General features: G+C 33.2%; 1 protein-coding gene across 1 annotated transcript; it reads left to right on the top strand.

The window, feature by feature from the left end:
- The first annotated feature begins 8 nt into the window (after positions 1–8).
- Positions 9–27,985, top strand: LOC128190326 (neuroglobin-1-like). Its single transcript, XM_052862346.1, has 3 exons — positions 9–711; positions 26,114–26,339; positions 27,398–27,985. The coding sequence occupies exons 1-3, from the start codon at positions 545–547 to the stop codon at positions 27,545–27,547; spliced, it is 543 nt and encodes a 180-aa protein (XP_052718306.1). The 5' UTR covers positions 9–544; the 3' UTR covers positions 27,548–27,985.

Below are 27,985 nucleotides of genomic sequence, written 5' to 3'. Positions count from 1 at the left end.
CAATAAGTTTAGACTAGTATCGGAAGAAGGTGAACTTTTCTTCCCTCGAAGGTGTCTAATGACGATGGCGCGGTGTTATGTTTACACAAGTTATTTAACAACTTTAAAAATTTCATGCATGTAATGCTGCGAACAAAGACACGTGTTCCGAGGTATAGGAAGGAGCTGAATGCACAATAGCGCTGGTCGATTTGGAACGGACGTTGTTTGGTCAGAGTACATTGCGTTGACTGCGTGTATCTCCTATCAGTAATGATTCCGATAGCTATAGCTCTCTCTCTGTCTGTGTATAAATATATATTGATACGTCCTATATCCTAAAAGCCAGATCGCATGTGTAACCCTGCGGGCTGATATACCGATTTCTTTTAATTTAAAAACTTGGCGTACGAGTCGAGAGGTTGCGGAAATAGTTAATGACTACTAGTGTTTCCTTTCACAATTCACAGGATTTAGTGTGAAAAAAAATATATATATTTACTACAAGCCTCAACGAGATAACAATTTAATAGCATGTAGAATTCAATGGGCGCTATTTTACAACATGGGATGTTTAAAGTCTAAATTTGCGTCCAACAACAATAAAGATAAGTACTTAGAGGTTCAACCGGAAGTGCCGACACTGACAGACAGACAGGTCGAAATCTTAGAAAAGTCGTGGGATTCCTTGAAGCATGATATTTCAAAAGTGGGAGTTATTACGTTCATGAAGTGAGTATACATCTTTGTTATTGTTCGTAGTTATCTGTTAGATGCTCTCTTGATTACACAGAAATGTTATCAATGATGTAGAAACGAGATTTGTGCATTATACCGAGTGGAACAAATGATGGTGTGATAAGTAAAAGTGAAAGGGGGGACTATACATGTATGTGCCGCTTCATTATCTAAACGAAGCAAAATATCTGTTAATTTTTTTTAGTTCAAGGTGATTTCATCAATTTCGGTAGTATTTTAAAACAGCAATTACATGTAGGTTTTAAATTAAAGCAAAATACGACAAAAGTCCGTTTTCAATATTACATGTAGGTTGTAATTTATAGTATACATGTATTTTCATTTGCTCTGTGAACAATTCCCTTCTATATGATATCATGCATATGGTGGGTTTTTTTTTTTAACAAGCTGAAGCTTTTTGATGCTTATATTGTTTGTCATCCGGTTAACTTCAATTCATTATCGGTAGCAATGGAAAGTCTTGAAACTGTTAAAACGGATTTGTGGAAAATAGCTATTATAGCAAATCTAAAAGCCTTATAGACTTTACGACTGGACGAAACAAACGACCATTGTTGAATTTCATGTTTATTTGAAAAACAAAAAAGATAACAATGATATCTCTTGTGTTTTCCTGGTTGTCCTTGAACCTTTGATTCGTCCAAAGGGTAATTTTTACCTTAGTTTTTATTCTTTGGTGCAATTCAAATGCATTTGAATGTCCTTGTATATCACATTTCCTTCCGGTATAATAAATATTCGCTGTACGCTATATCTTCCTCATAAGTTTTTCATCTATCGTTCCGTCGGATGATAACAGCGAAGTGGTGTCATTTTTTTAACATTCAAATTTCAAACGGTGTTCGAACATTTCTATAAAATATTCATTGGCAAAGAATATCAGATCAAGTTCCCGGGGGATATTTATTTAAGGTCACCAAATTTTAATTGATAGGCATCGATAGAACTGCCTGGTGTAAATATCGGGAAATCTCGATTTTCATCCTAGGGACAAAATAATTTTTTAAAAAATTTCTAACCACCTTAAGATTAAGAGTAGGCAGACGAATAAAAAAACCAAGGTGTCAGGAGAATTTCCTGACATTTTCTTGACACTAAATACGCACCAATACATTGAAAAAAATTTTTTTTTTAGATATTCGAATCCCAAGAACCACAATATTATGAAACTGGTAGATCAACATGTAGTCCCCCCCCCACCCTAAACACCCAACCCACCTCTTTTTTAAACAAATTATTAGATAAGTCGACTATAAAAGGGGGTAATTTAACCACCACCCCCTTCCTACTCACCATATTTTAAGCCTTAACTGTGTGTTTTAGGTTAACTTTCTCCCTTCAGTGAGTCAGCATTTTTTAAAGGGAAAAAAATCCAGATGTATCAAATGATCATGCTAGCTTTCAGCTTGATTAAACTTTCTGAATAGGAAAAAATTAGTCTGGCTAGGGCGAAAGTTGCTTTTAATGATGTTTTAAAACACAAGAATATACAATTACATTTAGTTGACATGCGTTCACAACTTCGCTCGGGTAATCACGTCTTATCTTCCTTCATTCCTTCGCGTGCACCAATACGCAAAAAGCTTCTCTTCGAAAACTACATAACCAATCTTATACATTGGAAATGTGACCCCTACACTACGTAACCAGTCTTATTCATTTGAAATGTGACCCCTATACTATGTAACCAATTTTATATATTTGAAAAGTGACCCCTACACTACGTAACCAATTTTATATATTTGAAATGTGACCCCTACACTACGTAACCAATCTTATACGTTTGAAAAGTGACCCCTACACTACGTAACCAATCTTATACGTTTGAAGACCGTACACATTATATACACAAATTCGGTCGATAATTTTTCTTCTGTAAAGGGGCTGTATAAACTGCAGGGTTTTTAAAATCACCTGGACGTCTAGTAGACAATCTAATTCAAAAAGTACATCTATATATGTTGAAAAATATTGTGTTTAAAACAAAATTATGAAATCAGTGACTGAAGAATCAATTTTTATATTTAACGTGCCTTAGGTTATTTTGAATACCTAGTTGCGATGATAGACAACAGTTTTTGACAAGTGTATGTACATGGATTTTTGACCACTTACTTGCGGCGCAAGTTGTGCAGTTATAGTGTAGTTATAGTGATGCTGTTCGATCCCTTACAAACAGTTAATCTGTTTCAAACCTTTGCCTTTCTTTATAAGTAACCCAAAGAAACGCTTTCGATCCTATAATCCGACGGCACTTGTTTGACCAAATTACTTGTACAGCGTCTATGCAATCAGAAGATGTCGGCCAATGTTTTCTAAGAGAACCCTTCAAAAGCAATTAGGCTGATATGAAACCATGTACACCGCTATTGATGTTATAATGAATCAGAAGCCAATATTTGTGCTGAAGGTGAAATAGTTTGTTATTTCCCATGCTGTGAAAACTGGCACTTTGATACTGCGTCAATCAACGAGTTATTTTGCAATTGTAAACATGAATCTTAAGAGCCCAACACTTTAAAAGAATGTAAACATACACGGCTTTTTTTTCTAAGCTTCTTGTGAGGTTGATTGATTAATTAAAAGTATATCGGAGTTCGGAGGTCTGTTTTAGCTGCAATAAAATTGCATTATATCGTTTACAATTGTAAATTATACCGCTTCTACCATCAAGATGTTTCGTTTATGTATTTCCGACTTCATTTCCAGTAAAATTGCATGGTGGACAAACTAAGCCCTCTCCCCTGTTGTCAAATATGGATGGGTGATCAATTTCATGCGAGAATTAGAAATCGCCTTAGAGGAAAAACATACAGACCATGACTACTTGGGGAAAAAAATCTGTCAAAAGTTCAAATAATATACTTCAGTTTATTTCATGACCTTGGACTTGGGTTCTTTCTAGTAAAGAGATTGTATATAACCTGCGTCGTGGATTAGAAGATAAACGGCCGACACAATGTCGTTGTTACACACAAATACCGTATCTCTGACCGGAGCCATCTTATGGCGTGGAAAATTGGCATAACATTGATATAATATTATTATTATTATTATTATTATACGAGAACATTTACATCTATAATATTAAACGCCCTAGCCAACCTGCATGGTTAGTATAAGCATGTTATTAAAAACATTTTTGATACAATGTAGGTTCGTGGGGGCGAAATTTCGTGTATTATTTTACACATACAAAGGGGATATATAATTTTATAACCCCAATTTATTAACTCGTGGAGGATGTTAATTCGTGTATGAGAGGCGCCCATAAATTCAACGAAAATTGAGCCACCACGTGCACGAAATCTATTGCTTCCACAGTTTCGGATTTATTTTTCAATCGGCTCTGGGCAGACATAAAGCAGAATATCCCTGTTATTGTTACACAAACCATAACTCATGCTCATGACATTCCTTTCACTTTTTAAAACTGTTTCAAATGCGTGGTTCAATTTCAACTCAAATGCCAAAATTAATGATACATCGTTTTTCCAATGCTTTAAATACCTTTGATGTTGACTTAGAGTGGATATTTTCGTAATTGATTAAAAAACGGTAGCAACAATCTTTATTTATTTAATAAAGCAAAAACTCCGCGCGGACTGCACGATATGATCAAGACTTGGAAGTAGTTTTATTGGATTTCTACGTATAAATTATTTTAAAAGATTCAGAAAAAGAAAGATGTAGTTATGAACAGTTAAATACTTTTGGAACCATTTTAACAAGAGCTTGGACTTTGGGTATTTGTGTCAAACAGCAACGTGACGTAGGCGTGTTTATTTCATTGCCAGCCACGGCTCTTTGAAATCGACAAGATTTGTCAGGCTTTTGAGCTAACACAACGCAATAGGTGCATCTTCGGCTTGAAACCGCGTGATTTTAAACTTTTTTGACACAACGACCACATGTACAGTAGATAGCTAACCTCTACTGAAAGTCCAAGGTCTTGTTAAAATGGTTCTCTTTGCTTCAAAGGTAGCGATCATTGCATGGAGGGGGTGTCATAAATTGCACGTTATTTATGATTCTGCAATGCTCGCCATTATCTTTAAATAAATGTTAAATAGAAATTGTTTTATTGTTTATATTAACATTAAGGTAAATAAACCGAACAAACACGACATTGCACCAGATGGTTTTTGAACAAATTTATCCATGTTGTTTTAAATGGCATGTCAGTTTATATTTATGAAACGGTACAGACCATTTTGTACCCCAAGAAGAAAAAAAACCATCTGGTGCAATGTCGTGTTTGTTCGGTTTATTTACCTTAATGTTATTATAAAATGTTTTATTAAAACCTGTAAAAAGCGACGTATATATATATTCAACGTGTTAATCAGAAAGTGAAAACACTTCAAGATCTTTTACCAAAATAGGTCATCTACAAAATAAAACTATAATATTTTATCACATGTCAGAAAATATTAAAGCTCTATTGGTTTTTTTAAAGTTTAATATTTATTGTTTCATTTGCTGGTACTTCAAACGTTTTTACAGGTTTCCTCGGCCTTTGAGTTGCCTTTCATCTTTTCTGTCTGGTGAAATATGAAAATCGATAATAGAACTGTTTGGACCATGATACACATGTAACACGCGCTTTAAATTTCACCAACATATAGAACCATTTTGAATAGACCTTGGACTTTTGGTAGGACGTAACTATCTATTTCTTGCATCAAAGCAGACAAGAATGACGATGGATTTATGTAAAAAATGCACAGATTGCATTGTGTAAGCTCAAAAGTTAAACAAATCTTGTTGATATCAAAAAGCCATGGCTGTGTGGCCAGCGATGAACTAGACAGGCCTACGTCACAATGCTGTTTGACACAATTACCCAAAGTCCAGGCTTTTGTTAAAATGGTTCTATTTTCTTCAATTGCAAGCAGATTCCATTCTTAATTATTGTTTGACAATGCAAAATGGCAAAACAATTCGGCGTATCACAAATGGAGGTTAGTGCCCGATTTTTGACGTTTGACTCACATATTTATACCCAGTTGATTTTCTATCGTTTTAATCATTTCAATCCGAACGCGGATCAAGAAGTGGGGTCAAGACTCTTTTGGTCCATATCCTGTCTACAGATTCAGTTAGCGATGCAATCCCAACCCTAACTAACATGGGGGTACTTTTTAATATCTAAGAGGGGATTTCGACAACGAAAGCAAACTGTTTTGTCAATAATTGTCTTAGATGAAAACGTCTTAAGTTCGATTGATACTTTGCTTTTAGAGCCTTAAATAACTCAAAATTATTGCTTAAGAGTCATCACCGATTGATTTTAAAGCACGTTGTATTGGTGTTTAAATAGTACATAGGATTTACTTCAATTACCCCGAGTCTCTTTTAATCTGAGGCCGTGAGTTTTATGACCTATATGGCAGACTTGCGTCTTATGTTTCCATTTGAAAGAAACAATCTCGACAGGACTTTAGACAACAGTCAATCGATCAACTTGGCCCCGGTGGTGGTTTTAAACTTCGCTTTTTTAAACTTTTATTATACCGTGTTTTTCCGTTGAACTTTTGTGCCTGTTCTTTATAAAAAACCTTAATTTGTTGAACCACCTAACAGGTGATAAGAATAATCTTTTAACACAAGCTTTACATTTGTAGCATTAAACAGTGGTAACTTATCATTTCGCAAGATTCTGCTTCAGTCCCAGGATTGTGGGCCGATTTACATTGAAAATGCATTATTCTGTCATTTGTATGAAGAAAAAGAAGATCCCAAAAATCATATGCTTTGAAGTATAATGACAAATGTTCGTATTCTGGAATGTAAATGAAGTACACTAGAAGTAGAAATTACATTACGTAATAACCTCTTTTTTTGTCTTTTGAAAAAAAACCTAAATGGCACAAGTTGGTTGATCTTAATTATTATTAGGAATTATAAACAAATAGCAAATTGCTTGCATGTCTTCCGCTTTGAATGTTAATCTCAGACAGAATCGTGAGAGGAAGTTGAGACAAACCCTGTCTCGAATGGTGCAGTGCTTTTCCCATTAGTGTTATATAATCGGTATCAATACTAGTACGTGTACTTTGTTATTTTTACCACATCCGTCGAAGTCATTTGGTACAAAATGAAAAAAGAAATGCAGGAGTTCTGCAGTAAAACTGCAACCATGAAGCAGTCCTATTTTTTAAATAGAACTGTATGAATCGTGCCAATAGGATTCTAAGTTGTTGCTTAAAAACTTACGTTGTTTTTAAAAAAAATGGCTTTGTACTCTCTATATTTCAGATTTTTACTACTTCATTAAATGATGGACTAAATAATTTGTGCTTTGCTTTGATAGCTTTTTTAATTATGGTTAAGGTTTTGAAATGTAATGTAAATTTTGTAATGTAAATCTCATTGGATTTAAAATCCCTGTAGGAAATTCTTTTATTCCGGTAAAAATTTGTAAAACTATGTAGTTAGGATACACTATTTCTAAGAAATTTCGATTCCGTTATTTTTCTGCAAATTTTGGTCCTTTGAAATTTAAATCTACACATTGATTATTAATAGTGATGAACAGTTTGTCAGCGCAACTCCCTAAACTCCTACACGGAGTTTAAATAATTTTTTTAAGTATTTAGGACACAGTGTGAATATGTGCATTTTATCAGGTAATTCCGAAACCATCTTTTCTTTTTTGATTCCGAATATTATTGTCAAGTATAGGGAGCGTATGATATGTGATCTTTCTCATTTTTTCTTTCATTCACTCCTCTTTAGTATTTGTCACATCTGTAGAAAAAAATAGTGCCATGCCTTGCTCTTTCAAAGTAACCTTTAGTTACTAGTATTTTTATCTTTTCATACTAAAAAGGTTACTAATAAATTGACATGAAATGTTTGCGCAAAAAAATAGACAAATCACGTTGATAAAACAGTTGCAATTGAACTACTCCTTAAAACCAATGAATTAAAAGTATATACCATTCACTTAAAAGTCCATCATATTCACATGTATATTCGTTTATATAAAACAGCGTATAAGTTGAATTTTAACATTGTCGAAATATTGTACTAGTATTGTTACTATCTTTACATTAGTGTACATGCAGGTAAATTTATCTAACATTTGTTTAAAATTACATTTAAAAAAGGAAATTTCCTATACTTACCAGTAAATTAGAATTCATTGATTGATTGTCAATCAAAAAACTGTTCAGATTGGATTTTGACGTTCGGAGGTTTACCTTCTATATATACTTGCAACTATGAGTAGACTTTAAAATGGGGATCAACAAAATACAGTTGTACGTATATTCTGTATATATAAATTTGATATATCATTAGCTTTTTGTATCATCAGCGTTTCATCGTGTGGATATTTGATTATTTCATAAAGTGCTCAAACTGCTGCGCATTTGTGACGCTTACATGTATCCATGTATATCCTCTTAAAAGAGGTTTGTAAAACACAAATTTTTTTTTTAAACAAAACCATTCAAATAGTTAAATTCACATTTTTTTTTTCTTTGTTAAATTATAGTTTATAACCAAACAAGATATGAAGGTTAATATCCTGACCAACCAGCCTCTTAAATGATACATGTATAAATCGCTCAAAAAGCTCCAATTTAGCTTAAGTTGCGATTGGCAACGCTTCATTATGCGAAGCCGTAACACTAGCGGCTGTTACACTGCAAGCATTCAAATAAAGGGCTAGTTAAGCTTTGATTTTAATATCCAATTCCTTGCTTGCTTGATAGTCAACAAATTAACATCAGATCTATGTAAAGTTTTAAGTTTTGATTTGTTTAGCTATAAACTATTATTTAGTAAAGAAAAAATCCATAAATTTTATCTTTTAAATTTGGATACATGTATTTTTGTATCTTCATTTATAGCTTTTTTCGAAAGAAAACCATTGCAGTCTAATAAGAAAGCAAATTACAGTTTCGGATAAAGTAATCTCAATACTTCTGTAAAATTGAGAGTTCCTGTACTTGAAGGCTTAAGAGTGTTGCTAAAATCAATGAAATGAATTTAGTGATTATCATTAGTTATAAAGATGTCTTTTGCCGAAAATAGTATGCAATATGTATGCCTCTGATAATCGTAAGTAAAATGCGAAACTTGCGGTTTTGACTGTTGTGTTGACTTTACACAGTGAAATTGCAAGTGACAGACGGGAGGAAAAATAACACAAAAGTAGGTGGATGGGACATAGTAAACTATTTTTTTTATATAATACACCGGTAAGTTTCTAGCTTCTGGTGGCGCACACGGCAGGGAAGGTCGACCCTTTGCTGGGAATCAGCTGGGAGCTGGCAAAAACATTAAAAATAAAATCATATTAATCATATTAATGAAATCATATTAAAAATATGAAACGTTCTAAATCTCAGAAACACCACTATCTATAAAAATTTTACAGGTTCTGGCAAAAAATTCTCCTCAGAAATTAGTGATTTGCCTTATAGGGAGTTAATAGAGGGTATGTGTTCTGAATGGGAACTGAGGAAATTCTGGTTACAGAGTTCCCAAGACACACATCCCCTAAATACAGTGAATTGAATTAAAAAATGTTCCCCTCCAATTAATGGCCGCAGCCATCGAGTCCTCTAAAATATGTTACAATCATATGTTTCTTGTAAGTGGTGGCCGTTGCATATCTTTTGTATTGACTAGTAGTGTATATTTTCTTCAATAATTTTCATTAAGAATGGAGTTAATTATACCCCCGCTCTGAAGGAGAGGGGGTATACTGTTTTACCCTTGTGTGTCTGTCTGTCTGTCTGTAACAAAAATTTCTGTCACATTTACATGTATCTCAGCAACTATTTATCGCAGATGCTTGAAATTTTTACACAGTGTTTGTTAAGACATGCAATATCGTGGGATATATTTTTGTACCAATCGGACGTCAACTTCCTGTTAAATGACGACTTTGTTTATTTTAGCTAAAATTTTCAAACAAATTTTCCTCAAAGATTTCACAGCAGCTATTTATCGCAGATGCTTGAAATTTTAACACACTATTTGTTTAGGCATGCCATATTGTGGGATATATTTCTGTACCAATCGGATGCCAGCTTTCTGTTAAATGTCGACTTTGTTTATTTTGCATATTCACATCAGAGCGGGGGTATCACTAGTGAGCATTGACTCACAGATACCTTGTTAATTGTCCACGTGACCTTGCGCTTTGGGAGATATTGGGAATTCCGATTTAAAATAAACATCTGTTTACTAACTACAGTACGATTTTATGAGGGTCTTATTAAAAAGTAATTACGTGTGACAAGGCACATGCAAAATTATTATTTACATGTACTTTGTCAATAATTCTGTGAGAATGGTGATGATACATGTATAATGATTTTGTTATTAGTATTGCATGTAACACAAGGGTCTGTACATCGTATCACAATTTATGCGTTCTAAACCTATCGTTTCGACACGATATAGGATCTGTTTAAAGATTTATGTAGACGTTCCATTGAAAAGATCAACTAACAATTATACCACCTTTATCTACTACAGGTTGATGCTTTTTTACATTGGGTCAACATATGAAATTCAATCGACACATTTTATATATTTATAAAAATAAACGGCAAATCAAATATAAAATACAAATTTTATTCAAACTTGCATGTTCATGTATATAATAACTTTAAATTATGTTATAAAATAATATTCACGAAAGTTAAAGAATAAAACATGCACTCTTAGAACCATTTTAACAAGACCTTGGACTTTCAGTAGGACGTAACTATCTATTTCTTGCCTTAAAACAAGTTAAAAATGATGCTGGTTTTAAGTGCAATATGCACAGACTGCGAAGTCTTAGGTCAAAAGCCAGACAAAAATCTTGTTGATTTCAAAGAGCCATAGCTAAGTGGCGAGCAATGAAATAGACAGGCCTTCGTCACATTGCCGTTTGACACAACTACTCAAAATGGTTCTAAATCTAGGCATTAGCAATAATGTTTAAATTTTACATTCCAGCACATGTTAAATCTTAAAAAACTGAAATCGACTGAGAATAAGAAGAAAGTGTTAGACATTATGTAGAGGAAGACGAGGTGTTACAGTAACAGATTCAGACCTTATTTTTTAAAATGTTACACAAACAATGATATAAGACTTTTCACTACCGCTATTTTCAATAAGAAAAATAGGTTTACTACCAGATTTCTTCCAAAATCCTGTCAAATAACACGGAACAAGTTCTCGAATCTACGATCAAGGAGTTCGTATTTCAGTGATATAATTGTTTCTGTATGTATTTTTAGATCATAAAATGAAATATTCTGATTTATTCGTCTCTTTTTTTATTTCTATGCAAATTAATGTTCAGAGAAGATCTTGGCATATGGTGCGCCTCTAATACCCACATATTACTCTTTATCCGACTTTTGTAAGGGAAAAACCCACAGAGTTGAGAACATAAGATTGAAAAAACAAACGTTTTCTTCATGAACAAAATAATCTCAAAAATTGACAATACATTATATTTGATTATGCTTTTTGACACCCCCCCCCCTTTTCTTGCAATATACATGTCAATAAATCTGGCAAGGTTCGCTTCGTTCGACAAAGTCATCAATTCTACAAACAACTAGTACATGTATTCATAAAGCTTTCAATTTCGTTAAAATTGCTAAGGGACACATGTAATAACTACATGTATTCTGTTCATATATACAAATAAAATGTTATTACTTTACGAGAGCTACCACTTTCCCCTTCCTTACCCCCTCCTCATCACTGCAAATGTTTGGGAAGACGGTCCATAAATAGTTCTTGCGATATAATGAAAATGCAGAATTAGTTTCTCATCTGCCTGGATGGCTAGGAATTGTGATCATGAAAAATTATTCAAAGGTAGGACACTTTAATCAGAATTTATGGAACATCAGAGAGTTACAATTAACTGCAAGCTGTCGGAATTAGTAAGCGGTTACTATCAATTATGTAAACGATTTTTAATATGTCGAGCTTTTAGATATATCCAACTCATTAAAGTTCCCCTTTGATGACAATTGCCGTGGGCTTTTTGAAAAAGATTTATAAAACATGTCGAAGCGATGAGACAAAAAAAGCTAAACCGGGGTCTTTTATTCCTATGAAGATTGATTCTGGATAATTAGCAGCGTTTGAATTTGCCATGCCTTTGAACTTTTGTTTGATTTTAAAGACATTTCCTGTTGTTTATATGTCGGGGTGTGTTCTGATAGCGTGATTCCGACCTTCATTCGAACCCTTTCTCTAATTGGGAGCAACCTCTTTGTCAACAAAGGTTCAACAGGTAGATAGAATCATTTTATCATTGTCAATATCGAAAGAAAATTTAGCATAAGACAATAAAATAAAGAACAGAAAAGGAAGGCAGAAAAAAATTCATTTCAAGCAACTGGTCTATGGGTTGTAATTGAGAAAATGGTAAATATTTGTAAAAATGTAATATTTGCTTATGATAAGATGTATTCAAAGATAACGCGGGGATGTTAAGGAAGCATATGGGCAATATGCCGTCTTATTTTGACTGTTGTATTCAAAATCGTAAAATTAAATAATTATTTTGAATAAGATCAAAAACTTAGTATCATCCTTTAAAATAGATGTCAGTGCAATAAAATCGGGTAGTACATCACTGCCACATTGGTGCATTATCACGTGACAACTATAAATAGCTTACGTATATTCCTTAACATATAATGAGATAGAACAACACTACCCCGCGGTTTCCAAAATAAAATAAACATACCAAGTGAAGGCAAAACATCTCAGTTTAATCAAAACCGCTGCTAGAATCCTATGTTTATCCTTATTAAAAAGTTATTCATCCGGTTCTCGTAAAACCTTCCCAACTTTTATAAAGTTTGCACGGAAAACGGCACATTGCATTTAAACAACACACACCATGGGATTCTAGCAGCACTTTTCAATTTAAGCATTGATCAAACTAACGATACGTGTAAAATTTCAAGTTCAACATACACGGGGTAGTGTTGTTCTAGTTGGATTTTTATATCGTAAACAACGACAGAGGAAAGCCTGGCCGAGAAATAAAAGCATATTTACATACCTTTTAGCGAATGATGGATAAAACTAACATCTCCCCCAGTATTCTTATGTCCAATTCTCAATAAATCACACCACAATACTTTATTAGTGTTCTTAGATTAGCTATATTTTAAAAATGTTTACAATGCTTTCCGATCAAATTCACACGGCATTCAAATTTTAGTCATGACGTCATCAATGTGTAAATCTACGTAATACAAACTAATTTCTGGCAAAAATTGTCTTTGTAGTATTTTTTATTTGTTTTTGGTCTACGTTTCGTTGCTTATATATTTGAATATGTACATAATAACTAAGATTTGTGATTTCACGGAATTACATGTAACTCAGATTCCATAATTATGTTTCCTTAACACCTCCGCGAAATCGTAATTAGGTTGCCAGATGCTCGCAGTATGTCAGATACTGTCTTATTTGTGAAACATGGAATTTAGAGTGTCATGCTAAGTGAGGATCCGCCCCTCCAACGCCAGATATTTCATTTTTTTCTCCATTATGTTCCATAGACCAGTTGCTATAATCTTTTTTAATCTTCTCCTCTTGTTTTTTTTTTTGTTTATTGTCTAACGCTAATTTTCCTTAGACCAGTTGCTTGAAATGAATCTTTTGGCCCATGGCCCTTTCATATAAAAAGGTGGGTTTGTCTAACATATCCGTACTGGTACTTCAAGATAAAACATATATATAGAAGGGTTTATATATATCAGTGGGGTTTTTTTAGGAAATGGCAGTAAAATATATGAAAAGGGCTATTGCTATCCTTTGGAACTTCAATGCCCTTTTCTATGTAAAAGTTTTAGGTCACCTGAGTCACTCAGGTGACCTATTGCAATTGGTCTTCGCCCAGTTTCATAAAGTAAATAGCAAATAACATTTGAAATTGACACCTCTCGAAAACAACTGTTATCCTCCGTTTTAAGTCGGTTGACAATGGTTTTCCCGCGGAGTATCAATTTCCATTGTTACCCTCCCAACAGGCACTATTTATATAATGTATCTGCTTTGGCTCTTTGGTCTTAGTTGGACTTCTGTCTGTTCTGGGAAGTTGTCCTCGTTTGTCTGTTTGCTTCCTTCAAGCACAGCTTTAGCTATTCTATGTACTTGGTTGAACACTTGTCTTCATCATATGGTCTCGACAATCCAAAGATGACATCTAGAGGAAACTTTTGCTCTCTCTCAAACATGAGAAAAAATGGTGAGCATTCTATGGTGTCGTAGACTGTACAGTTGTATGCATGGACTAAAAGTGTTGATATGACTTGTCTAGCTTACTTTCTGAGATTTTTCTAAAGTCCCTAACAAAGAAAGTCAAGTTCTGTTAAATCTCTCTATGATTCCATTATCCACCGGCTGGTATGGAGTGGTTCTGGATTTGTAGATGTCTAAAATAGAACATAAGTCTTTAATAATATTGCTGCAAAAATATGGGGCACAGTGACAAAATGGCGAAGTTGTTTCTTGCTATGACATGTAGACCCATTAAAATCATACACACGTATGTAAGTTTGGTGAAATCATACCAGATACTTTGAGTTAAAAGCTCGTGTATACATTTTTTTTTAAAACAGTTCTTCAAAAAGCTACGTAGAACACTTTTTCAAAGTTATTTAACTAGCTGTTCTAGACCTAAATGCTGAAAACTAGACCTGAAAGTAAGGCATTGTCCAGAAACAACATGATTTTTAAGAAACTGAATTTAATTTCAAATGCATTAGATTACATCTGATTCAGACTTTCTCTTTTAATTGCCAGACGGAGGTCAATTCCTCGTGAATCATTCACCTCTACGATTATCTCTTTAGGAATAAACGGTGTCTCATTAACCAACACGGATGATCTGTTTAGAAACACGTATTACACGTACCTTAACGGACGGTTATCATACATGTTAGTTATACTTAAAATTAACATGTGATTTGATAGTCACATGTCAGAAACAATTATATATATATATATATATATATATATATATATATATATATATATATATATATATATATATATATATATATATATATATATATTCCAATTGCCAAAAAAAAAATTGCACTCCTGTAAAAATCCATTATTTAAAATTAATTGTGAGAAAAACAACATACGATGCACATGCAGAATTGGAGGTTATTTGAGAATTTGATATCATTGTATCATTGAGCTTATGAATAAGGTACCGCGCGTTATAACATTACTGTGCAATCATTAGAATTCGTGGTGGTTCAATTTTCTTGGTATTCGTGGGTAGCCCCACCCCATAATGTACATCATCGATAAACATTTTTCGAACTGGTTATTAAAGTTTACTTACTGGAACCGAAAACCAACGCATCCATGAAATTCCTCACAGATAAGCAGAAATGCTCAAGCTTTTAATGCATAATTTGAATGAATTACTGAATATAAAAATTGTTATTATGAATACAAAATTAAAACTCTTTTTCCGGAACATGAGCAATAGGTGGACAGCCATTAAAATACTGCTTCGGTGAAATAAAAAAAATACAGTGATAGTACAAATGAGCGATTATTTTTATTTTCGAAATGGACAAATATTGTTAAGTAATTGATTTAATTTAGGTGAGTAAGTTTGGAAAATGCAGAACATTTTTACAATAATTATCAACTACTCGTAATAATGTTTACTTATGCCATGAAATTTGATTTGTGCTTTTCAAATCACATAGTAAATGATAGACATAGTCACATATTTCAAATGCAAACGTAAGGGAAACCATAAACTGAAATTTTATGCAAGGAGGTTATTAGGCTCTGTAACTCATCACTTTTCTGCTATATACAATTATTCTTTTTGAAAAAGTGAGACAGTGATCAAAGCGATCGTCCAAGTTTTATGGCCCTGGGGCCTGATCTGTGTGGTACATGTATACTGGTTATAATTGATTACTGATATCAGGCATTGTTGATAAATTTAATAAGATTCATTTAGATTAAGTTTTCATAAACTTACCCTTCAAGACAACAGGGATCCAGACCTCAAATTTTGGATAGGCTTGACCTGATCAGAACTTGTCCCCATTGCCTTAATAATTATAACACTATACAACAAACATCAGCGCTCGGGCTCTAGCAACTACGTTAGATAAAATTTCTGCAATACGCATGCTCGACCTCACGGTCGGGCATTCCGAGGAAAACTACTGTACGATAAGAATTTCGTTTTATCAAAAAAAAAAATAATTATGATCCGAATTCTTAAGTTTCTCAATTCATTGTCAAACCTACACGTAGGTCTTATAATAAAAACGTAGGTCTTATAACGCCAAAATGATAAATATTACTATACAAATCATATCAATAAGTAAATTACTAGCGCACCTTTTTGTATGCGAAGAACTGTTGCACTAAGCACCAGACGAGTCAGTCCAAATTTTCTCATAGACCATCAGATCTGCAGCTTATTCAGCATTTCATACGACATGACAACTCCTTTAATCTCTTTTTCTGTTTGGTCCTTTATTGGTCAATCAGATTTTCATGTTTGTTACTGGGAAATAACAAAGGGTTATTAACAATTCAAACTTTTGAGGAGGGACAGTTAACGAAGTTTTAGAAAGAGTGGAAAAATCGGGTAAGGTAAATAAGTTTCAATCGAAATAAAATTGTAAATATAAACTTGCTTAATTCTCTAAACCCTTACTTCCGTTGATTCTAGATGGACGAAGTTAGCAACCTTCTTGTATTATATAAGTAGAGGGTCTGATTTTTTTAAAAATATTTGTTTTAGGTAATTTTGTGCAATGAATGTATAAATTAGATTAGAAATATTTCATAAAAGGATAATTTAATAATAAAAAAATAAAGTTCCGGGGTCTATATATCTGGGGTAGGGGGTGGAAGGGGGGTCGATCCTGTCCTGTGAACGTATTATGTTGGTATGTCCATTTGCCTTTCGCGACAAAGATTTAGACGCCATTTTCTACTCAATCAGTGCCAGATATTACATGTAACTATCACATTATCAAAATTGGCGATTTTAATAAAAGTCAGAAAAACAGATTTCAAAAATGAATGATTAACCACTCAAAACTCTCGGTATATGGGGAAAAAAGAAAGTCACCCTGACTAACTTATGTTCCAATATATCTCTTTCCTATTTTATTGTTATTTTCCTGTCATATCTTGGATTGATAAGTATAAACATCCAAATAAGTCAAGCAACGACCGAACGAGCTTAGTTCTATGCATCATATGTAAACAAATAACTGTATGCCACGCTTACAAAATAAAAATAGATCCACGATCCTCAACCCACCACCTTCATGTTTACATGGAACTTTCCACACGCGTACGTGTAAACTAACGTACGCCAGGTTATTATCATCGCGACAGATCTCGGTGAGAAAAATTCTTTCCATTAAGTCCTATTTTAAATTTTTTGTCTTTCTCTTGGAGTCGCTTCTATTTACAATGCACGTTTTTCATCTTTCTAAAGATGTTATGAATGTATGGAATGACAAACAGAGATAAAGAAGATGTTTTTACCTAACATAGTATTACAAGGTTGACTATATATTTTTATAGATAATCAAAATATACTGCAGGGTTTTCTATTATTATGCTCTCCTTCGAAAAAGACCTGGCATAGTTATTGCATTGCTGTAGTCGGTCGGTCGGTCCATCATCAGTTTCCGTTCATTCTCTTCGCAGAGGTTGCACCGACTGACATGAAATTTGATATACCGGATTTATTATATGGATATTTGCATGTAGGTCAAGTTCGATTTTTGGGTACGACCGAGGAATTTTTGACAGAGTTATGTCCCTTGGACTTCAAAAACCCCAATTATTTGCAGTTTCCGTTCATTTTCTTCGCAGAAATCTTCAAAGGAGGAGGTATACGTGTGTCACAAACATCTCTTGTTGTAATATCTTAGCAATGTACTATGACTAATTGATCAATAATGCCAACAAATGATTAAAATCTAAACTTAAAAATGAAGACATTTTACCACTAAACTAAACAATGCCTGCACAACTGCTTACATCTGTAGTATTTCAACACCGGTGATATAATATCCGTAAGATATAATTATTGAAATTTCCATGGTGTTTAATTATTGTAAAATTAATTAAAACTAATTTTAATTTCCGATAAACAAGCCCGAACTTGCAAAAATGAAAGTAAGGTGGTGGACACGCTTTGGCGGATCAAATTCAGTAGTAGTATTAGCGTCAAAATATATACTTGCTATGAAATAATATTGAATGGTTATGTAAAGAGTGAGTATATTTACCGGGAACTTACTTAAAGTATACAAAGAGGATAAGATTTAAAATACGTCGATTATATAAAATAGTGCAATTTGTTTCTTGAATGTACGATTTTAGTTTTAATGGAAAAAAAACTTGCAAAGTGCGAAGTCTGTTTGGAAAATGGAATAGAACTTTCCAAAACGGGGTAACCAAGAACGCGGGTTGACTCATAAAGTCTTTGAGAAAAGTATAGGACGGATTGATCATGCATCGCGGGCAGAGTACCGATCAGACCCAACCTAACACCAGAGTAAACCCCAACTAAACCCCGGGTTTACTTTCTGGGTTTACTTTGGGTTTACTTTTTGAAAATTTGGGTCCACTCGGGGTTTACTTTGGGTTTACTCGGGGTTTACTTTGCGTTTACTCAAGAATTGCTTTTGGAGTCAACTATATGCACTGAAGTGTGAAGCAGACCTGTATTTTATCTTATCATCCTACTGACTGTGATTCCTGATCTGTCCAGTCTGATCGGTACTGTACATTAGAACGGATATTTTTGATTAATACAAAAAAGTTGATAAATAATTTGAAACAATTTGATGTGATTTTAGTTTTAATAAACTTGTAAAAACAACTTTTCATTCCGGGTTGCCCAGGAATGCGGGATAGCTAATCAACGTCAAAGTGGAAAGTGTAGGACGAGTTAACCATCGGGCAGATGCTTGGGCTCTGACATCTTTAATTAAAAATATGCAAATAAATATGTACACAAGCGTGGTTTTTTTTTTTAATTCAGACATTACTATGACAAATTGGCAATAAACCTTAAACATCAATTTGTAAGCAATGAACAGACTGTATGAATAAATGATGTATGAATGAAACGGGAAAGTGGAAAGGGGTGCCCCCCTCCTTCCCAATTGTTTTACCAAAGCAGTCATCAATTTGAAACTCTTTTTTTGACATGATAAAAATTCTTGTAATTTCCAGTGAAGATTGTTTATTTCTGCTCGCTCCTTTAAATATCAATCCATGCAGTTTTTGGGTTTTTTTTCTAATTAAAAGGTTGAGAAAGCAATTTTAAAAGAAAAATTTTGGACACACTACATGTATATACAAAAATGAACAAAAATGTTCGCTTCGCGTCGGGCAATATTTCGTCACTTGGGGGCTAACATAACCAAAGTTGCCCCCATCCCCAGTCAATTTTTGTATAATGCTAAATATGTCGAACAATATTTTTGTTCATTTTTGTATCATATTAAAGCGTAAATTATTAAATCCCGTGCTTGCACGCGATACCATCTTATTAAAACTGAATAAAAAATCATACTGCCGATGTTTTCAAGAAAATAACGTGTTTATACTCAACAGTGTTACTATAACATTACCACATGAAATTAACTTGAATATCTGCATAACACTGCTTTTAAAAAGAAGATGGGTGGATAAGGCGTGTAAAATGCCCATACGCGGTCGGATAGGATACTGAAAAATTAAAGTATCAATAAACCTTTTGGGTTTTTTTTAAATCATTGAAAACAATAAATATTTAACGAATCATTGATTTTTAAACTAAAGGTATGTTCAATACTTGGAATATGTTGACTCAAACAGGCGTGTACGTATCAAAACCTGCAAATACTGTCATTTTTTTAGAACTTCAGGGCATCTTCTTTTATAGAGTGGGTCTGTGCTCCATATTTTTCTCATAGTCTAATTAAGGTCTATTGGAAAACAAACCGAGTTCATTCAACAAAAACGTGGAGAGATGACCGACTATACATTAAAAATATCATTTTGTATCCCAACAATTGAACGTTTTGAAAAAATAATACAAGTCCGGTAGTTCGTGGCCTTAGTCACACATAATGTTTAAAAAGCCCACTTTGTTGTGTCTGAAATGGCTCAATGGTTAGAGCACATGGCATAAGCTAACCTTATATATCTAGGGTTTTTATGTTACGGGTTCGATACCACCAAAATTTTCGACAATATTTTGTTTCCTTTTTTTATTTGTTATATTAAAAACTGACTATAGTTAGAAATTTTGCTTTTGCAAAGTTTTATTGTAATATATTTGAATAGATTTAATTGGGGAAAAATAAATTCAAAATTGTATTTCACTACTAAACCGAATGGGCATTTGCGCCATCTTATTCCCCATCTTCTTTTCTCAAATAAAATATGATATCATTGTCCAAATGTAGCTTCTGTTTTTGGTTTTTGAAATGCCAATGAAAGCGGGTACATACAATTTTAACAAACAAAGCTTCAAGTTCTAATCGATATTAGATTTTCTTGACGCCAAATATTTTTCTATTGATTAAAGGCCATGTATTCCTGTTGATAGAATCGACGTCAATGTTGAATATTGATTACAGTTGCATCACATATTGCGTAGCAATTGTGAACGGTCTTTCAGAGTTTTGAAAATTATGAATTTTTTATTACTTGAATGTATAGAAACAACTGCAACGCATTAGGTAGATTCCTAGCAACTTGTAGAGAAAATAAATACAAAGTGTTTACCTGATCAAAGACTGGAATTACCACAATTTGATTAAAACAACCAGTTATCATGATTTTAACGATTCACATTACACCTCTCTCTCTCTCTCTCTCTCTCTCTCTCTCTCAGAGTGTTGAAATACACATTTGCAAGTGATGTGCAGAATAACATCAACATAATGAAAAGTGTTTATTTTGGACACACACGAGCCTATCACCTACTGTGTCTATTAAATCCCGTTGTGATATGTACAAAACTGTAGTAAGACCCTCTGTGCTTTACGGATGCGAGCTTTGGAACAACTTGTCAGCGAAAGATACTTAGTGGTTACACGTATTCCAACACTCGGTGTGTAAAACGGCGCAAAATTTACCACGCAAAACAAGGTCAGATATTTGCGAAAGCCTCTTTGGTGTGTACCCCATCAGTTCTGAAATTGACAAAAGAAAGCTCCTCTTCTTGGGACGACTTTGTCTTCTAAACTACGAGATTCTAGCTAACAGGATATTCTTAACCCGCCTTTTCTCCTTCCTAGAAAACCTATCTAAATATCAACTTGGATTTATACCCGACATTCTGAATTTGCTGACAGAATATATAATCTCCTAGAATTTTTACAACAGTGGTTGGATACTGGAACATTTCCCAATAAGCAAACCTGGAAAAAAATCGTGAATCAAGCAGTTAATCAACGTCACAGAACTCTCCGACAATCCTGCATTTCCGCTGATCCCGGATTCTCACGATTTTTAACTATATTCCAAGAGAAGGATCCAGCTAAGTTTTGGCGTTTTCCTACAAATTGCTACGAAATCTCTCAGTGTAAATTTATCTGCAAATTAATTTTGGATCAACCTTACGAAAACCTAGATACATGTCAATTATGTGGCGCCATACTTTATGATTTCTTCACTCATGTAACATGTTCCTGTTCTGTAACCTACGCAATCCGTAATGCCTGGTGGACAGAGATATCGATCTCTGCAGCGAACTCTGTGCTCTTTCATACGATGACCTTTTTTAGATACTCCTCGGTCGCAAAACGTGTGCGTATTTAGATGAAAAAAAAACACAAGCAATTTTCAAAAACTCAGTAATCATCTAGTGCTAGATTGTGCCTCGCTCCACAACCGAACCCTATCACGAGTCGTCCGCTGACAAGGTCAGCAACTCGAACAATTAAATCTCAGAAATTTATTTATTTATTTATTTATTTATTTGCATACTGTGTGTAGATATATATAATACTTGTATATAGACTAACTTAATATATTGTATGATGTTATATTACTAATAATAATTTTTGATATGTATGTGTTTACAATCTCTGGAAAGAGGAAATAAAGAATAAATGAATGAACTTTGTAACATATTACAGGTCATATACCTTGCTTCTTATATTTCTTCCTCAACGCAATTTTTGTAAGTACGCTGTTAGTTCAACTTTAATTTTTCATATATGAGAAATCCTAACTTGGACATACCAAAATTTGAAATTTGTAGAATTTATCGATGGAAACGGATTTATCTATTAAGTGTTTACTCGTTTCCAAATCCTGCATTATTATACATCATTATATACATGTAAAATTATTGGACGTTGTAAATAGAGGAATATTGAATCAATCTTTGAGGATTTTGAGGTGATCAAAAACGGTCGGGAATAAACACTTTACTTTTTTTAAAACAAAAAATGCGTGTATATTTTGAGAAAAAAAAAACCCACAGAGAGAGAAAGAGAGATTATTACCACACAATAAGACTATTATTAATTTTTAAACTGGTCGATTGAATAGAACACTTAGAATTCGAAGAAAATGTATATTGTAATATTTATTGTGTGGAAGATGAATTTTATTTTCTATTGGTGTGTCATTTGTATGATCTTTTCATAAAAAATATATCAAACCATATTTTTGGAGGAAATATTCTATGTTATATGTACATGAATACGGATGGGCTGTTAAGCCTTAAGTGAATAAAGAAAGAATGTATAAACACTACATGTACCTGTGGTCAATCAAAACATGCTTTTTGATAATAGGTACATTTGTCTTCTAATTAACTTCCTTTTGTTTTTTCACGCCCCCTTATAGTTACCACAGTTACGTATGTTCACTATATTGTCAACGTATATCGCTTTTATTCAGGTAATCCATACACATGTATGCGGCCTCTTATCATTTATCATACACTAAATAAATCTTAAATCTACCTAGAGAAGTATAAATTATTAGTATAAAATCATGCGTTTCTGACCTACTGAAAATTAAACAAAGAACGAGCTAAAAAGACAATCTAAGTTGTGTAGAACACTACAGCGGAGACATTTTTTCTTTCACAGTTCAGGGGTGTATTCTGATTAGCACAGGTGTGAATGCCTGCAGGGCTTCTTTTCCCGTGTTCACCTGTCGTGAAACCCTCTGTTAATACATTTACACCGGAAGAGATTTAAAAACAAAGGGACTAAATAGTGTGTGCAAATTATTGTGAAAATACTCCTGGTTTTCTTTTTTCAGATTCTAATACAATTGGTCTAAATCTAACCCGCTATCAATATTTAATATTCCAAAAGTAATTTAATTAGTAATACGGTCATACATGTACGATACACAAATGTCCAATTGGATTACATAAACAAAGACATCTTTAAGATACATGCACAGGAGCAAAACGAATAATTACTTTAAGAGAACTTTTAATAAGTGACTACGGGTAGGGCCTTTTCTTATAGGGGAAAGCCGGACCCTTAATGTTAACATTAAAGGTCCGGCCGGACCATTTTACAGGGCGGACCTTCAATTATACGACACCGGTCAGCAGATGATGCTCACTCCTCCTAGGCACCTGATTCTACCTCTATCTATTTGGAGGTCCGTGTTGCCCTGCTTTGAATTAAATTGTATTTCGTTTTCATGGATTTTTGAGATGGTTCACGGTTTGTTATTGTCATTTTTTCATCCCAGGGTATACGTGTGTTTACTTTTTATTGTGTCTAGACTGCCACTCCTGTAATGTACAATGTACCATCCCCGTGCACGTAATGGTTTTCCCATGGAGCCCTTAAAAACCCGCCTACATGTTTGCTATAATAATTATAGAGAAATAATTTTTATTAGTTTTATATTTTTTCTTTATTTAAAGATACATGTATCATCATAGGTGACACTTAATGGTACCACACTACATCAAGACTTGTACTTTTAAGTCCCTACGTCACAAAATAGCGATTTAAATCTTTTTTTTGGAATTGTTTGCATCAATCGTTTTAACTGTACATCGTCAAAGCTCAGTTGTTAAACTATCGGAGTTGTGACCGCACATCATAAGTTTGAACCCCCCTTGCCTTTTTATCGATATTTACTGAATTAAATTTTAGAAAATCATTAACAAATTGCATATTTTTCGTCTATTTGACTTATATACTTCTTAAACATGAAGCTATTAATCATAATCAAGTAATTCTCAGCTGATTCGATAAAGTTTTTCAAAGTGTAGTAAGCCATTTTAGTCCTAAAATAAGACAAACAGACATTGAATTATTTTACAGTAATTTTTATGATAAATTTTTCACCTTAAAAAGTGTGGAAGAATAACACAATAGTTATAAAATTTAATTATATCCAATGTGATTGTATGTTTATTAAGTATTAATAATTGTGTTACGCGTATATTTGTTGTTTACTCTGTAACAATAACCATCGATACATTGGAATAATTCATGTTGGCGCGTCAACATGTACATGTAAGTGAATCATTTAGAACGAGTTGCTGTTTATAAGCGAAAGCAATGACATGACCAAATATGGAAAGTATAAAATGTCAAATGTGCACTTTTGTACGTCATGCATTTATGATAATAGTAGAAAATGCTTAATTTGAAAAAATCTGCAACTTATGTTTACTTTGTTTCATACAAGTTAAGGAGATTATGACCATTAAAAAAACAATTTTCTGTTACGCTCCTACCGTTCTAAAATATAACACAACAAAGAACAGTAGATGTTCTTATTGTTTAAATTTTGCGACAATCTTCGTTTATATTAACTGCGTATGCGCACATTTCTCACATCTGTGAGCAAGGTAAGGGTATTTTGTCAGTAAACAATCGAAAGCATGCATTGATGAAAGAAGCAAAAACCCAGCAAATCAAGATCATAAAAATTAATAATAACTGACAACCACTTATTCCCAGCAATTGCTTTTAGGCAACAATATTATACATGTATCTAGTGTTTATAAACACATCACTCACATACTTATGCTTTGTATCAACATGATACTAGTAAGATGAAAGACGAAAAATGAATCTTTAAAACAAAAATTAGTTTGCGATTGGTTATGAACAAAAAATATTTAATTGAACTTAACATCATATTTTCCAATATTTCTTTTTCTAAACCATGTATTCCTTGTTCTCCGAATATTTTCCAAGACATGTATTACTTCATAACTGATCATACGTTGAATGCCCTCGATAAAATATAAAAAATTTGAATTCATTACAGCCCAAAAGATATAAAATAAAATTATAAAACAACGCGCTTTGTTGGTTCAATTCATGCAGATGAAAAGATTTAAAAACGAATTAGGTGTTCTTCACATTTCACATGCTTAAATCATATATGATATCCTTGTCATGTGTTATATAATTTCGATCCGAGATTTAGCAGTGGTTAAACCATATCTTTATACTTTATGCATTGAGAACTTCGTATTTTTTTTTCAAATACACTGATTATTTCTGTCATACATGTAAACAATTATGTTTTTGGTTTATTTATGGCGATAAAAATTCTTTTTTTTCAAATCGCTTCCACCTAACTGAACCCGTACATGCACAAGTCCTTGCTTAGTACTGCTAATAGTTTACGCATTGCTAACCTTAAAGTCTATTAGATAGTTGAGCAGATGTTAGTTTTCAGTAACGTTAAAAATCCGTCAATCAAATACTCTGAACAATACTTATTGAAAGGAAACATTTTTAGGGTTTTTTGTATTCATACATTTCCTTTATAACTCTATTTTTATATTCAGCGTATAATACGTCGGAAATGTTTTGTGATAAGTTTTTCACATTAAAAAAAAAATTACTATAGACAAATTCTAATCTGAGCTTTGCTCTTTTATTGCTACCAAAATAAACATCTTTTTTTAAATTTAAGCTCATAAACATGATGCTTTTATACTTGCGTGCATATTAACTTCTTTTATATGGTTTATTACAATGTACATGAGGCAATGATTTTAGAATTTGTGCCTCATCATCGGCCTGTTTTATAAGTGGATATGGCATAGATACCGTTATATAACATGATATTTGTAGTCATCTTGAATAACAGGATACAATTATCGAGGTTAAGTTTTCGAATCAATAATTTTTCTAAAATGAACTGCTTTAGATGTTCTGTTATTGACAATACCAATCCTATGGCACACTCTCGAGAACCATTCCTTCGAAGTTCCGTTTGAAAGAAGACCGAACATTACATCTACCAGTGACGGAACGCACACTCGGCACTTCTGGAAAAACTCAATTCTAGCAATGGTGACGCACGAAATATAGAAAATAACGATAAATGTGTTTTATCTTTGCAGTTTATTTCAAACTCATCCAGAAGTTCAAGATGCTTTTTTGCCATTCCAACAACTTTCAAAAGAGGACATGGAACACAGTGCCATTTTGAGATCGCATGCCTTACGGGTCATGGGAACTGTAGAGAAATGCATTGGGAGGATCAAAACGCCAGAAAAGTTGGAAAATCTGATGCACGAGCTTGGAGAGCGACACACGCATTATAATGCTAGATATGACTTTGTGGATGTAAGAAGTGTTTCTCTGTTATTATCTACGACAACAAAAAAATTAGCTGTGTCATTAAATTGTTATCCTACTTTAACTTTATCGTTTTGAAACTAGTTCAAAAAAAATCATTTTCCCCTTTTCTCCCCACTTTTCTGCTACTGCATAGATGTAAAATTACACGTTATATTTTTATCTTTGAATTAATTAACGCGAACTAGTGGCAAAGGACGTCGACGTCAGTATAAAAATCATATATATTGAGCTGTTGAATTATTCTTATTTTGAGCCAGATAAAATAATCATTCTTTTTTAACTTGAATCAAAAGAAGGAATATCCTTTTTTTTCTTACATGGGCTTTTTTTCTTACATGCCCATGATTCGTATATTTGTATATTTGCATATGATATAACTTAAATCACAGCTCACATATAGGTGAAAGTTAATATATGAAATATTCAAATTTATTAAATAAATTTATTGATTTTATCGAGAACCCCACATAGACACCTCCTGGATAAACAAATACCTCCATGAGAGAAGTAATTAGCAACCATACATACATCCTTTCAAAATAATTATTCTTGGAAGGAAATGATAATAAACATACACGCTGTTATCATAAAGATATACCACTGCGGTTTGTAATGCGACAGTTTAAGCATTTTGATATACCCCACTTGGCGTTGAGCATTGAAGAATCCCTTTCCTTTTCCGTTCATTTACGTTTGAGAAAATTGTTCAAAGTCATAAATATAATTGTTGTTTTTGTTTACAATAATGCAACCGTCAAACGAAAAGTACGCGTGGTAATCAGTTTGACGTCATGAAAAAGTTTACACAGCACTGAACTTCATTTAATTCGCCGTAGTTAAGGATATACTACCTTAAGTTAGGCAATTTTAAAAGGTAAATACTAATAACAGTTCTCAATACTTAAATTCAATCGGATGGAAATTCTACAAATATTTTTTTTTTTATGAATTGGAATGTTATCATAATTTCAGACAACATGGCTCCTATTTACTTGCAGTAGATCACAAATGTAACTAATCAAAGTATTTGGTTCATTCTACAGTTGGTGGGAAATCAGTTCGTATTAGCCATAAAGCCTCATTTTGACAATCAGTGGACACCGGAAATAGAAGATGCTTGGGTACAACTTTTCAAGGTCATGACCTATCATATGAAAAAGGGATTAATTGATGCTCCTGTTATAACATATTAAGAGTGCGCAACGAATATAAGAAGAAAACGCAAGCATTCCGCTGAGACGTAGAAGATTTCTTTGTAGAAATTGACCAAAATATCCGCCAGAGAAAAGCCTACCTAACTGTACATCGAATCTGACTATTGTGATAGTAAAAAATTGTTTCAGCAACTTGCCTTTACGATCTCAGTAGACCCCGATTTTGACCGAATCACTATACGTACAACCGAATAATAATAGCCTCACGTTTGTTCATTTAGTAAAGGAAACATTTTTATGTCAAACCAGCATGCAAAAAATCATTACATGTATATTCATATCTAATAAAAAATGAAACATGAACTTTAAAATGCTTTAAAGATTTATAATAAGAAATGTTTAAGAAAATTAATACACATGTATATGTAAAATATATTAAATGTTGATGAAAAGAATATAAAATTGTTAATTTAATAA

The sequence above is a fragment of the Crassostrea angulata genome, chromosome 6 (genome assembly GCF_025612915.1).
Source record: "Crassostrea angulata isolate pt1a10 chromosome 6, ASM2561291v2, whole genome shotgun sequence".
Classification (NCBI taxonomy): domain Eukaryota; kingdom Metazoa; phylum Mollusca; class Bivalvia; order Ostreida; family Ostreidae; genus Magallana; species Magallana angulata.
The sequence above is the reverse complement of the archived record's forward strand: the minus strand, read 5'-3'. Positions and strand labels throughout refer to the sequence as shown.

What these genes read in the sequence shown, in the direction of transcription:
- LOC128190326 (XM_052862346.1), top strand. Translation starts at nt 545, where the DNA reads ATGGGATGTTTAAAGTCTAAATTTGCGTCCAACAACAATAAAGATAAG. An exon ending in GGAGTTATTACGTTCATGAA is followed by an intron (nt 712 to 26,113) that starts GTGAGTATACAT and finishes TTATCTTTGCAG; the next exon opens with TTTATTTCAAACTCATCCAG. An exon ending in CTAGATATGACTTTGTGGAT is followed by an intron (nt 26,340 to 27,397) that starts GTAAGAAGTGTT and finishes TTCATTCTACAG; the next exon opens with TTGGTGGGAAATCAGTTCGT.